This window comes from Quercus robur, chromosome 6 (assembly GCF_932294415.1).
Source record: "Quercus robur chromosome 6, dhQueRobu3.1, whole genome shotgun sequence".
Lineage (NCBI taxonomy): Eukaryota > Viridiplantae > Streptophyta > Magnoliopsida > Fagales > Fagaceae > Quercus > Quercus robur.
The window spans coordinates 2,998,367-3,011,434 of NC_065539.1; the positions used below are offsets into that span (position 1 = coordinate 2,998,367).

A 13,068-nucleotide genomic window follows, 5' to 3' on the forward strand; every position below is an offset into this window, starting at 1 on the left:
TTCAAACAAACATATATAAAAATAAGCTCTTGCTTCTTATGATTGGCAAGCATAAAAAACCAATTATTTTGGCCTTTTGAACTTTTTATTTATTTATTTATTTTGGAGAGCTCTTTTGAACTTATTTTGATAGGCTGCATAAAATTTCTCCCTATTTTTCACTATAATATCTTTAGCAAATAAGCAATCAACAAAGCACAAGAAATTGCATTGCATTTGGCATTGGCTTAAAAAACTAGTTTTTTTTACTATTTAGCTTATATTTGCTATTGTAGGGGGCAAAAGACTAATAGGCCCATGTCGATGTCTACACTAGGCCAGGGGCCCAGCCCAAGGAAAAACCCCTCCTCAGCCATGGGGAGAATCCTCCTCAGCATGGATATAGTCGAGGATAAAAGAAGCAATCTGCCACTGGTAATGACACTCCACATTGTTCCACAGGGCAGGAAAAGCACTAAAGCAGAAAAGCACAACGGAGAAAATGGAAGCGTCTAAGGGAAAGGCTGCCATTATTGCATTCAGTGCCTTGTACTTGACACGGCCATACTTCTCTGTCCTTACAACCACTCCCAACAAATGGAGAGAATGGCTGATAGGACAAGTACCTACCCTAGGGACCCCATTTAGGAGGAAGGAAATTACTATAAAAAGGGAGTAAAGAGAAACAGAAAGACGGGGCGGAGACCCTTCATCTCACCAGGGGCACTAGAAAAAGCTCCCTGGACCGTGCCAAGGAGCAAATCCTCCCTGGAAAACTCGGTCCTTGAAGAGCACTGTGATGACCGTTGTCCATACACTAAAACCTAGATCTTTGGCCCACTCTCTACAAATTCATTGTACCGAGCTCACTGGTCTAAGGTCCCATGCATTTTGGGTTTGGTCAGAAAAACGTGACCCTACAATTGGCGCCGTCTGTGGGAAGAGTTTGTGCATTAGCAAGTGCAACGGCTGATCACGGTGGGATCAAGCTCCTGCCATTAAGAGTCCATCAGGAAGACCGTTGTAGCGGTGGTACAAGTTACATGAAAGCCTCCCCATTATTTCCTAAAATACACCATCGTTGTCGTAACTTAGCTTCCACTCAGGCCCACACTTCGAAGCGTTGATTACGTGGGAAGGGTTGCTAAGCGAAACGTGGTCATAGGGGCTTCTGATGTCAGATGTGTGCCCCGGGCACTTAACAAGGGGCTAATTCTCGCGGGCCTAGTAGTCCAGTTCGCTGAATCCCCTCCGGAGAAAGAAGTTGATGGCCTAACCAAAAGCCTAAGTGTTAGACAGAACCAAGGTCTTGCATGGTCCTCGGACTCAAACCTATGGGGAAACTAGTCACTCCAAGAGCATAAGTGCTAGACAGAACCAAGGTCTTGCATGGTCCTTAGACTCAAACCTATGGGGAAACTAGTCACTCCAAAAGCCTAAGTGCTGGACAGAACCAATGTCTTGCATGGTCCTCGGACTCAAACCTATGGGGAAACTAGTCACTCCAAGAGCCTAAGTGCTAGATAGAACCAAGGTCTTGCATGGTCCTCGGACTCAAACCTATGGGGAAACTAGTCACTCCAAAAGTCTAAGTGCTAGACAGAACCAAGGTCTTGCATGGTCCTAGGACTCAAACTTATGGGTAAACTAGTCACTCCAAGAGTATAAGTGCTAGACAGAACTAAGGTCTTGCATGGTCCTCAGACTCAAACCTATGGGGAAATTAGTCACTCTAAAAGCCTAAGTGTTAGACAGAACCAAGGTCTTGCATGGTCCTCGGATTCAAACCTATAGGGAAACTAGTTGCTCCAAAAGCCTAAGTGATAGATAGAACCAAGGTCTTGCGTGGTCCTCGGACTCAAACCTACAGGAAGCTAACTACATCAAGAAAGGCTTAAGTCCTGGACGGAATGGAGGTCCTGCGTGGTCCTTGGACCTCCGGCTTTAAGGAAACTAACACACAATGGTACATTTCTAAGTGTTTAGACTAGGTACAGTCATGCCCCGGTCCTCGGACCAGACGCCTAGAGCGAGTTAAAGCTGTGAATATCGTCGGAGACGTGGAAAAGAACCCTAGAACCCAGCGACCCCCTCGGACAGTTTATTTTAGGTTACACGTCCTCGGGCGTCCACCTCGTTCGCAGTATAGAGCATGCGGCTGTTATCCCGGTTAGTCTTATATAGTTAATCTACTCAAAGTCAGCATTGTTGTGCCCGTCAGTTTTGATAAATTCAAAGTGATAACTCTTTATTGGCAATGGCATCGGTTCTAAGTATTGTTCGGAAGAAAAGACACCAGCACATTTATTCACAAAATAATTATTGTAGAAAAGAAAGGATACGCAAAATGAGATAAAATCATCTTTTATTAGATAAGGAAATAGTACAATGTACATAAAAGGGCTTAAACAAGCCTATATCAGAGGCTAACTATAAAAAAAAAGGGGGGGGGTACACGGGAACGGTGAATCCTCAACCTAGCTCCAACAGCAATAGCGCAAGTGCGGATGGCACCAGCGGTAGAAGAGAAGAAGAAGCGGAGGCGCCTGATCCACGACCTTGCTCTAGCAGCAATCAAGCAAGTCTGGATGGTATCGACGGTGGAAGAGGAGAAGAAGCAGAGACGCCAAAATCTCCATACTTGCTCTAGCAGCAATCGAGCAAGTATCGCTCTAGCAGTAACTGAGCAAGTATGGATGGTACCGAAAATGGGAGGCCCAAACCCTTACATGCGTGGCACATGGCGCCGGATGAAAATCCCAGTGCTGTTGCACCAAAAATCTGATGCGACCTACACTTGCTTCAGATTTTGGTTAAAGGAAGAGAGACTCCTTTCTTGTCCAGTCAAGGGGGAGAAATATCTTCAACCTTTGCCTCCCTTGCCCTGATCGGGCCATTCTGAATCTCAGAGATATCCAAGGCTTCTGAATAGGGTTTTGTTCCTTCACTCTCACCCTAACCATGACCATTTCACTCCCTAAATCCTAGTCACACTCATAATAGGGACTTTGGGAACATTTGGGGAGTTAGAAACCTGAAAAACTCAAGGGTTTGCAAATAAAGGGGGACGATCTCCCACCGCGCGTCTTATATAGGGGACAAATCTGGAGGCAATCAATTCGCCCTAAATCTCCAAGAAGGAATTACAAACGAGATCAATCTCATGAAAGGGCCCTAATTAAAGCGCACCTCGTGTACTGAAACGACAGGAACGCGGCTTGGATAGACTAAAAGAATGTCTCACAGCCAGGAATGCACCTCAGACAAACGAAGAGACTTTGGCATTAATTGAGGGCAAGAATTGGCAAGCCGTGACAGAGGTCTGATGTCACCAAAACCCTCCTCTCCATCCGAGGAGCCAGACAACAAGATTTTGAGGGGCTATTGTGGGGGGCAAAAGACTAATAGGTCCATGTCGATGTCTACATTGGGCCAGGGGCCCAGCCCAAGGAAAAACCCCTCTTCGGCCATGGGGAGAATCCTCCTCGGCATGGATATAGCCGAGGATAAAAGAGGCAACTTGCCATTGGTAGTGACACTCCACATCGTTCCACTGGGCAGGAAAAGCACTAAAACAGAAAAGGACAACGGAGAAAACAAAAGCGTCTAAGGGAAAGACTGCCATTATTGCATTCAGTGCCTTGTGCCTGACATGACCATACTTCTTTGTCCTTACAACCACTCCCAACAAATGGAGGGAAGGGCTGATGGGACAAGTACTTACTCTAGGGACCCCATTTAGGAGGAAGAAAATTACTATAAAAAAGGGAGTAAAGAGAAACAGAAAGGCGAGGCGGAGACCCCTCATCTCACCAGAGGCACCAGAAAAAGCTCCCCGGACCGTGCCGAGGAGCAAATCCCCCCTGGAAAACTCGGTCCTTGAAGAACACCGTGATGACCGTTGTCCATACACTAAAACCTAACTCTTTGGCCCACTCTCTATAAATTCATTGTATCGGGCTCACTGGTCTAAGGTCCCATGCATCTTGGACTTGGCTAGAAAAACGTGACCCTACAGCTATTATTCAGTTTATTTTTACTACTATTTATGAATCCCATTGCACTTTTTAGTACTATTTATAGGTCTTACTATACTATTTTAGTTACCTTTTAACTTTATTTACAGTATTTTTAACAAATTTTTTTCAATACGGGAGGGTAAACCATACCCTCCCCCTCCTAGAGCGAGGGCTGTTGCCGCTCTAGTTCACCATCGGTCTAGGCAAAAGGGAACCTTGAAAGAGCCTATGTTAAGCAAAGTGCTGTTTCACATGGTCTTTCAAGGCAGTTAAACAAGCGAAGCGATAGAGCGGGAACTAAATGGACAATAAATATAGGTTCAATTAATTTTTTGTTGAAAGCTTTTTTATTTGTTGAAAAAAGAGAAAATGTATACTTAATAATGAGGTTTTAAAATAATTATATATATATATTTAAATAAAGTAATAAACTAAAATATTAGTAAAAAATGTTAATTTTAAGCCAATATGAATATTTTGATTTCTTTTGGTTGTAGAAAATTGACAAAACGACTATTATCTATTAGTCTATTACTTATAATTTATAAAAATGAAGTTTTAAAATCCATGTAAAAAAAAAAAAAAAAAAGTATGGGCCCAAGTCGAGACAAAATGTCCACCCCAATCATACCACGTTAAATTAGCTGACACGTAAAGGGCTTTGGGGACCACCTACGTGGCGCGTCTTCGCAGCGCAATCATACTCTTTGTTTCTACTAACTCATAAATTATTAAATTAAAAAAAATCTTTTTTTGTATTGAATGATATTATGTTATTGGTATCAAAATTTAATAAATGAGAGATATATGTGTAAAAATAATTACCTACTAACATGTCTTTCAATTGTTAATAGATTAGTTATTTTTTATTGATATGTCTCACACTTATTGGTTTTTGATACTATTAATATAGAATCATTTGATATCAAATACCTTTTAGCTTTTTTAGGAAAATATAATTTTTTTTGAGAAATAAACACACACAGGAAAGAGGGAAATATATTTTAACACAAAAATAAAATATAACTTCTTGTTGGTTGTTCAAATTTGAGATCAACACTAAAATTACTTTAAATTTGAGATCAATACTAAAATTACTTGATAATAAAAAAATAAAACACTAAAATTATTTTTCTACTCATCGATAATAAGGAAAAATCTTATATGAGACGTGCTCATGAGATCATGTCTCACTAACATACACGAGAGCTCCATGTTAGTGAGACATAGGTCTAATGAGTCCATCTCGATGAGTTTTAATTAGTTCAATTAGTAAAGTATCTGACAATTAAATAAGAGATTTAGAGTTAAATTTCCACCTACCCTAAAAATTGATTAATATTTTGATATGAAAAAGAGTCTATCTCAAGAAATACTTACTTCAATAATAGTCGGTAATAACGTGACGCAAAGGGAAAAAATGTAGTTTCTCATAAATTAATTACGTAAAATTTTTAAAATTACACTTTAAAATTACACTATGCCATTACCATTCCATCTCACACTCTCTCTCTCACTCCCTCGTTCAGTTCTGGCTCACATTTCTGAAGAACAACATAGTGCGCATTGCGCACCTCCCTCCCTCTTCTCTCGTCTTCATTCCAATTCTCCCTAGCTATTTCCTCAGAGAATCCCAAACCCTAGATCTCAACCTCAACCTCAAAACCTTCACTTTTTTCTGTTGAGCTCGAGTGGCTATGGCGGCTCAGTCTGCTTGGCTTCTAATTTATTTCTTGACGGCGGCGTGGCTCGCAGTCGAGAACGAGTATATTGCTCTGGCTTCGACGACGCTGTCGTTGAGGCTAATTCACCGCTTCTCAGACGAAGCAGCGAAGGCGCTCAAGTTTTCGCCGTCGGAGACAAACGGCAGTGCCGGAGTGTCGCCGTGGAGGAAGAAGAGCAAAGACTATTACCGAGTCCTGTTAAGCAATGACTTCCATAGACAGAAGATGAAGCTCGGTGCTCACTACCAACTCCTCTTCCCTTCTCAAGGCAGCAATACGGTGTCGTTCGGAAACGACTTCGGATGGTTCGCTTTTGTATACCTTTCCCTTTCTATACGTTACTTTGTTTCAAAATATATATGATTTCTCTGATTTCTTTGTGTGTTTTGTTAGGTTACATTACGCATGGATTGACATTGGAACTCCAAATGTGTCGTTTCTGGTAGCATTGGATACAGGGAGTGATTTGCTTTGGGTTCCATGCGATTGCATTCAGTGTGCTCCCTTAACTAGCGCTTACTATAGTTCTCTGGTACGCTTTACTTTGATCAATAATTTTGGATCTCTTTGTGTTTTTTACATCATTTAATATATATACGTTAGGATTGAAATGTATGGGGAAAATATTTGAATTGGAGGAAATTTCGATGAAGTGAAACAGTATTGAAAATTTCGATAATTCAATAGTTACAATGGGAGAGAGGGGATTGAAACACTAGGAGGTGCACAGAGTTCGAATTCAGATTTCAGTCCACTTGGTATAGTTAGAAACTACCGCTTATCCCAACAAAAGTTTAAGCTGATAGAAAATCGTGAATTATGTGTCTTCTGTTTCACTAATGATTCTTGTTAAACTTTGTTTCAAACTGATTGTTTCATTTGTTTTATCATCAACCTTTTTTAAAAATCGTTAGAATTGCGTTGATGCTATATGTTAATGGAAGGTAGAAAGGAGACAAGGTTTGAACTTAGTCCACATGCTATGATATCATGATAAGCTACCACTAAAACCCAAAAGCTTTTTTTTTTTTTTGACAAAAGTGATAGAAAAACCCAAAAGCTTAAGCAGTTAAGAAATGGTTAATTTAATTATTATAACACAATTAAATCTTCTATCTAACACTTAAAAATTAAAGATTCTTACCAAGAGTCTTCTAGCTCAATTGGCACCTCCTGGTGTTTCTAATAGAGACTTTCAAGGTTCAAATTCCCCACCCCCACCTATCAGTGTAACAAAGAAAATTAAAGATTCTTGCGAAATTAATGTTTAATACTGATTTTTTTTTTTTTTCGTTTTATCATCAACCTGTTTAAAAATAATTTGAATTGCATTGATTCTACATGTTGAGAATTCATAGAAAAGGGAATTACATGTTGGTTGGCTGCTTTGCGGAACCAATCAGTTTTATCTTTTCTTGATTTCTTAGATTCTTGTAATTTTTGTTCTTAATTGTTTGAACACTCCCTGTGTACTAGGGTGTTCCCCTTTTTTGACATCAATAAACTTATTACTTATCAAAAAAAAAAAAAAAATTATATTTTAACTGTCAATGTCAAAACATTCATTCTGTTTTTGTCAGTTAAAAGGGCATAAGCTCTAGTTTGTTCCTTGGTATTGTTTTCGAACTTAAGAACCCATTACTGATTTTTCTATCTTGAGAAGGAATATCAGCTCAAGTGGGTTGGTATCATCTCAATTAAGTGGACTTTGATAAATTTGGATGAGTTAAATGCAACTGAAATGTACAGAGAAAATATGAAATGAATGCAAATAAATCAATTAAAGTAGAAATCTGTCTCTCTTGCATTAATTGAGAAGTTATACAAAAGATTCTGGGCATGAAGCTTCTAACTCTCTCAAGAGCAAGGATCTGCAACTAAACACTAAAGGAAATGACAATTGCAAGTCTATAAGTGTTGGTGATGCTTCTTCTCTAAAGCTCTCCTTATATACGCTTCAATCCTGCCAATTATTGATACTTTAGGAGAAATATGTCTCTTTTAGTCTTTGTCACCCATGATTTTGGGATTAGTTATTTTTAGTTGCCTTTGATTTTGTGTCACTCTTTTCTATATTGAGACCTCACTTGTCAATCATGGATCACTCCTTAGTTCTCGACCATTCCTTATTTCTTAAGATTGTATTTTGGGATGGTTATTTATTCATGTATAATTTGTTTAACCTATGACATTATCCATGTGTTGATGTATATTATTTCTTGAGACCTCAAATGTTGTTCACGAATCATTTCTTAGTTCTCAAGATAGTTACTTGACATGGCTTGCTAAATTCCTTAGGCAGTTTACTATCTGTATGGCCTTTTAAAAATTAAATCCTTATGTTACATTTGGCCAATTGATCTTCTTCTAAGAGACCATACATGACTACACATGGTGATAATAATGATTCTCTTCATGCTATAACTGTCACCTGGACACATTTTTCCCCCTTTTAGTAAGCCAATTTCAAATTCAGGGTAAACATTTTTACTTCATGGATAAGCCCCTCATCTATTCCTAATGTATGTGATTATACTTTTGCATCATTCTTGAATAATCTATGCCTTTTGAAATACCGTCTTTTAGGTAACATTTAGTAACTCTATTGGCAAAACGTATTTCAGCATAATGCGTTATCATAGAATGCATTTTGAAAATTGTATTATGGCAGAATGCATTATTATTACTATTATTATTATTTTTTTAAATTGCATTTTGTATTATGCTGAAACTTATACTGAAAAGTAATTATTTTGAATGTAATTGCATTTGGTTATGAATTTTTGCATAATGCATTTTTTGCCAATAACTGGTGATGGGTTCCCATTTTTTTTTTTAAATAATATTTAATTTGTCATACATAGCCTATTCCAAATATCTGTAAAAAGCAATATACTTGCACAAACAAATTTCTACAATTTCCAATAACAAGCTAATTACTACAACAACAAAAACTTAGTCCAAATTTTTTGGGGTGCTATGGATCCTCAACAAGATAAGTTAGGATCGGTCACATGTATTTTTTTTTGGTTCATTCTATCCCATCCAAAGTTTACTTCCTTAATAACAAGCTAATTACATTTTTTTTCTTCGTGTTTGGGGTTTTACGAGTTGTATTTCTATTTTTGATTTCTTACACTCTATTTGATTAAGTTTTTGAAACTGCTGTATTTTTTCCTGATCAGAATGTTCACCATTGTGAACATGATGCTCAATATTTTTGAATAAAAGTATTATTATCTATCAAAAAAAAATAACAAGCTAATTACATTAATTTATTAATAATTAGATAATTTTGTACGAAATAAAATATCTAATAAAAGCAATATACTTAGTAACAACTCCCCCAATTTCTTAAAGAAAATTAACCAAGTTCTACAAGCTAATTACATTAGGAAATGTGCATGTGGGGTCTAGTAACTTTAACAAAATAGGAGAGTGAGAATCCCCGTTTTTGTGGATTCTCATTTTAGCTTCAGAAAATGAGAAATGAAGAATGCATTATAAGGAAAATACATTCTTGCGTCCAAAAAAAAAAAAGGAATACATTTTAAGTAGAGAAGTATGGACACCAAAAGATTATGAAGTTAAGAAAACATGTAGACAAATGAAGATGTATGGGTATATATGTTTCAGCGAAGTTTTGCAGGCTTTGCTAAGACTTGGTAACAGGTTTAGCACTTATTTCCGATGATTGATTGGCAGGTGCTCCCTCGTATATGGGGCATCTATTATGCAGGATATAGATCTGAATGAGTACAATCCATCTGATTCAAGCACCAGCAAGCATTTATCTTGCAGCCATCAGTTATGTGAATCAGGTCCAAACTGCAAAAGTCCTAAGCAGCAATGCCCCTACAATATAAATTACTACACGGAAAGCACATCAAGTTCTGGATTGCTAGTTGAGGACATGTTAAATCTTGCATCAGGCAGTGATAACACATCAAACACTTCTGTTCAGGCCCCAGTCATTATAGGGTGTGCTTCATTATCATTCCCTGCCACTTAAATTTTAACCTTTTTATCTGTTGAACATTACCAAGAGTTTTCAGGGATGGCCTAATTAAGAGTTATACCTGTTATGTATATTTCTGAATGCAGATGTGGTATGAAACAAAGTGGTGGTTATTTGGATGGTGTGGCTCCTGATGGTCTCTTGGGTCTGGGACTTGGAGAGATTTCAGTTCCAAGTGTTCTTGCTAAAGCAGGATTGGTTCGGAACTCTTTCTCAATGTGCTTTAATGAGGGTGGTTCGGGGAGAATTTTTTTTGGGGACCTGGGACTGGCCACCCAACAGTCTACTCCATTCCTGCCTTTAGATGGAACATAGTACATACCTTTTTATATACTTCTAAACTGTTTACATTTGTTTCCTATCTCAGTCAATCTGTCTTCTTAAGTCTTCATACTCATTCTGAATTCTTCATTGTGATAATTACGAACAATGCATGTTTTGATTCAGTAAAACCTATATTGTTGGGGTGGATGCTTGTTGTATTGGAAACTCTTGTCTTAAGCTGACGAGCTTCAGAGCATTGATTGATAGTGGGGCATCATTTACATTTCTTCCAGATGAAGTATATGAAAAAATTGTAAAGGAGGTAATTTCTTTTGCATTTCAACAATGTAATGTTTATTCCTATTTCATTGTTAATGCCTAATGTGACTTTCTTTATAATAGTTTGACAGACATGTCAATGCTACAAGGTCTAGCTTTGAAGGATATCCTTGGAAGTATTGTTATAAATCCAGGTGAACTTGCATGACATGAAGAGTTTGAGAGCTACCCTCCTCTCTCTTCCTTGTATGTTTATGTGTATGCAGGCATGTATGTGTTGTGCTGACATTCAGGTGGTTTTTCATGAAACAGTTCACAAGAATTGCCCAAAGTTCCCTCTGTGACACTCATGTTCCCATTGAACAATAGCTTTGTGGTCCATAATCCTGTTTTTATAATCAATGGCAATCAGGTGGGTACAAATTAACTTCTGAAGATTTTCAACTGGGTATGATGTTTCACTTCTCCCCAACCTGGATTTCCATTTTAAGGAATAACTGAGTTATAGGGCTAAAGTGATTGGACTGGAAGTTGTTAGAACTTTGACTGTAGCAATCTTTGGTTTTAATCTTTAGGTAATTTTCAGAATTGCATTTAAACTTAGCATAAGGGAACCAAAAAAAAAAAAAAAAAAAAAAAATCAAAAGTATGACTTCTTTGAATAGCTTTAGAAGTAAATTGTTCATAACCTAAGAAACTTAACAAGGATAGATTAGGAGATGATATTGAAGCTCTGGTGCTCTTCAGTATGAAATATTTTCATTCCAATCTTGGGGCAAAGATTGACATTTATATTATCTTACTAGCGTAACCATGCCACAATTTCAAGCGATCTGGAGAAACAAATTTAATACTAAGCTGTGCTGAGCACCTGTCTTGAGGGCTATGTCCTTAACTCAAGGTGAACCCCATAACTGTTTTATGATTTATTTGTATTTTGAAGAAGAATAATTATATCATAGGTGTATAACTACAAAGTTATATCATGTGGTTTTTTTTTTTTTTTTTGGCTTACAACAAGTGTGGGGAGGGGGATTCAAACTCAGCTTCTCCCCATGGAGGAGACTGGACAGTGCAGCTGAGCACAACGGTCTTGGCTTATATTATTCATGATGTACTTGTTAAATTGACTTGTGGATAATCATACTAAAAGTTGCCTAGTAATATTATCTGTAAATCTAATACTTAAATCATGGTTTAGTTATTAAATTGGGTGGCAAGTTAAAAATAATGTCATTAATTGGGGGAAATACTTACAATGACTAACACTATTTTTTTGAGCTGCATTTGTTCAATTCTTAGTAATTAATGTAATGAATCATACTGCATTGTTGGCTTGAATTAAGACTATGATTTATATGTGCACTGACTTTTAGGGAGCATGTTGGACTACATGATGAATATATTTAAATTGATCATTATATCTTCATGCGGTAGAAGCTTATAAGGTAGGAATCATATCAGTAGGGATTGGTGGTACAGGATCTAAAATTGTGCCTTTGTGGTGCAGGGTGTTGATGGTTTTTGTTTAGCCATACAGCCAACTGGTGAAGATATTGGAACAATTGGACGTGAGTATGCAACATTTTTTGGTTGCAAAATGTGTACTTTAATCTATTCTATAACAAACCTCCACTCCTCTATAAAAATCCTCCTCTTCTTTTCATTAAAAAGATTTTAAAATTTTTTTTTTAAATCTAATGCAGAGAACTATATGACCGGATACCGGATGGTGTTTGATAGGGAAAATTTGAAGTTGGCATGGTCCCGCTCAAATTGTGAGTTTCCCTCTCTTTTAATCTATATCAAAGACCTATTCTGATATACACAAGTGCATTGTGGCTTGCCCTTATGCAATGTTTGAAACAGGTCATTCCACTTGGAATTGGGATGCCAACAGCAATTTGTTTGCCTTGTCATAAATATTTATTTGCACGATAGCTTTTGGAGATATGCTAAAGTGGTTAAAGTTGATTCATCATGCTGAAATGCTATTCAAGTAGGAAATGAAACCATGACTCTACTGTATTGTTTCTTCTCTGTTGATGTAGGTCAAGATCTTGGTGATAGTAAGACAATGTCCCTAACTTCCCCTCCAGACGGCGCACCATCTAATCCATTGCCGACAACTGAGCAGCAGAGCACCCCTGGCGGGCGTGCAGTTTCTCCTGCTGTTGCTGGAAGAGCTCCCGCCAAACCATCAACTGCCTCAACTCAGCTCATCTCATCCAGGTTCTGTTTATTAAGATTGCTGCCGGAGCTGCTTCTACTGTTAAATATTATTTCAGCCTTTAAAGCAAATACTGGCATCTTCTAATAGATCTTCAATGATTTAGGTAGTCTTACATGTAAATCCTGTGTTCCTCTTCTTCATCCTCTACTTTTTAATTTTTTTTCTTTCTTCCCAAATATATAAATATGTAGCTGTCATCCAATGCCATCAGTTTTTATCTTTTGGGTCATTGGGTTAGTTGGGCCTTGTAGGAACATGTATTGTATTTTTTAGGTTTTATTAATATATATCCTTTGGTTTTATCCGCTCATCCGTGATGCATTATAAGCAATTGGAATCTTGCGTGGGGTTCTTGACGTATTGGTTGAAGTATTTTCTTTCAGTAAAGAACTGCTTGTGAAGATGAAAAAGAAAATTATGTCTATGTCGGCAAATCTTAGGAAAAAAACCAGAATAATTAATTGAGGTTGGTTGCTCCTGCAGTCCTGCTATTGTCGATAATGCATTGAATATGATATTGGTTTGGCTGGCTCTTTTGGGAAAAATCTAAAG

At 37.6% G+C, this 13,068-nt stretch overlaps 1 protein-coding gene across 1 annotated transcript; it reads left to right on the top strand.

The window, feature by feature from the left end:
• Positions 1-5,487: 5,487 nt before the first annotated feature.
• LOC126690604 (aspartic proteinase-like protein 1) lies at positions 5,488-12,826 on the top strand. Its single transcript, XM_050385826.1, has 10 exons — positions 5,488-6,027; positions 6,116-6,254; positions 9,462-9,703; positions 9,827-10,054; positions 10,188-10,326; positions 10,407-10,477; positions 10,596-10,695; positions 11,794-11,854; positions 11,990-12,061; positions 12,335-12,826. Exons 1-10 carry the CDS (start codon positions 5,696-5,698, stop codon positions 12,598-12,600), a joined length of 1,650 nt encoding a protein of 549 aa, XP_050241783.1. The 5' UTR covers positions 5,488-5,695; the 3' UTR covers positions 12,601-12,826.
• The last annotated feature ends 242 nt before the right edge of the window (positions 12,827-13,068 follow it).

Excerpts from the sequence above, each read along its gene's own strand:
- LOC126690604 (XM_050385826.1), top strand. The coding sequence starts at position 5,696 with ATGGCGGCTCAGTCTGCTTGGCTTCTAATTTATTTCTTGACGGCGGCG. Across the intron at positions 10,327-10,406 it reads ATGAAAAAATTGTAAAGGAG|TTTGACAGACATGTCAATGC; the intron begins GTAATTTCTTTT and ends TCTTTATAATAG. Across the intron at positions 10,478-10,595 it reads AAGTATTGTTATAAATCCAG|TTCACAAGAATTGCCCAAAG; the intron begins GTGAACTTGCAT and ends TTCATGAAACAG.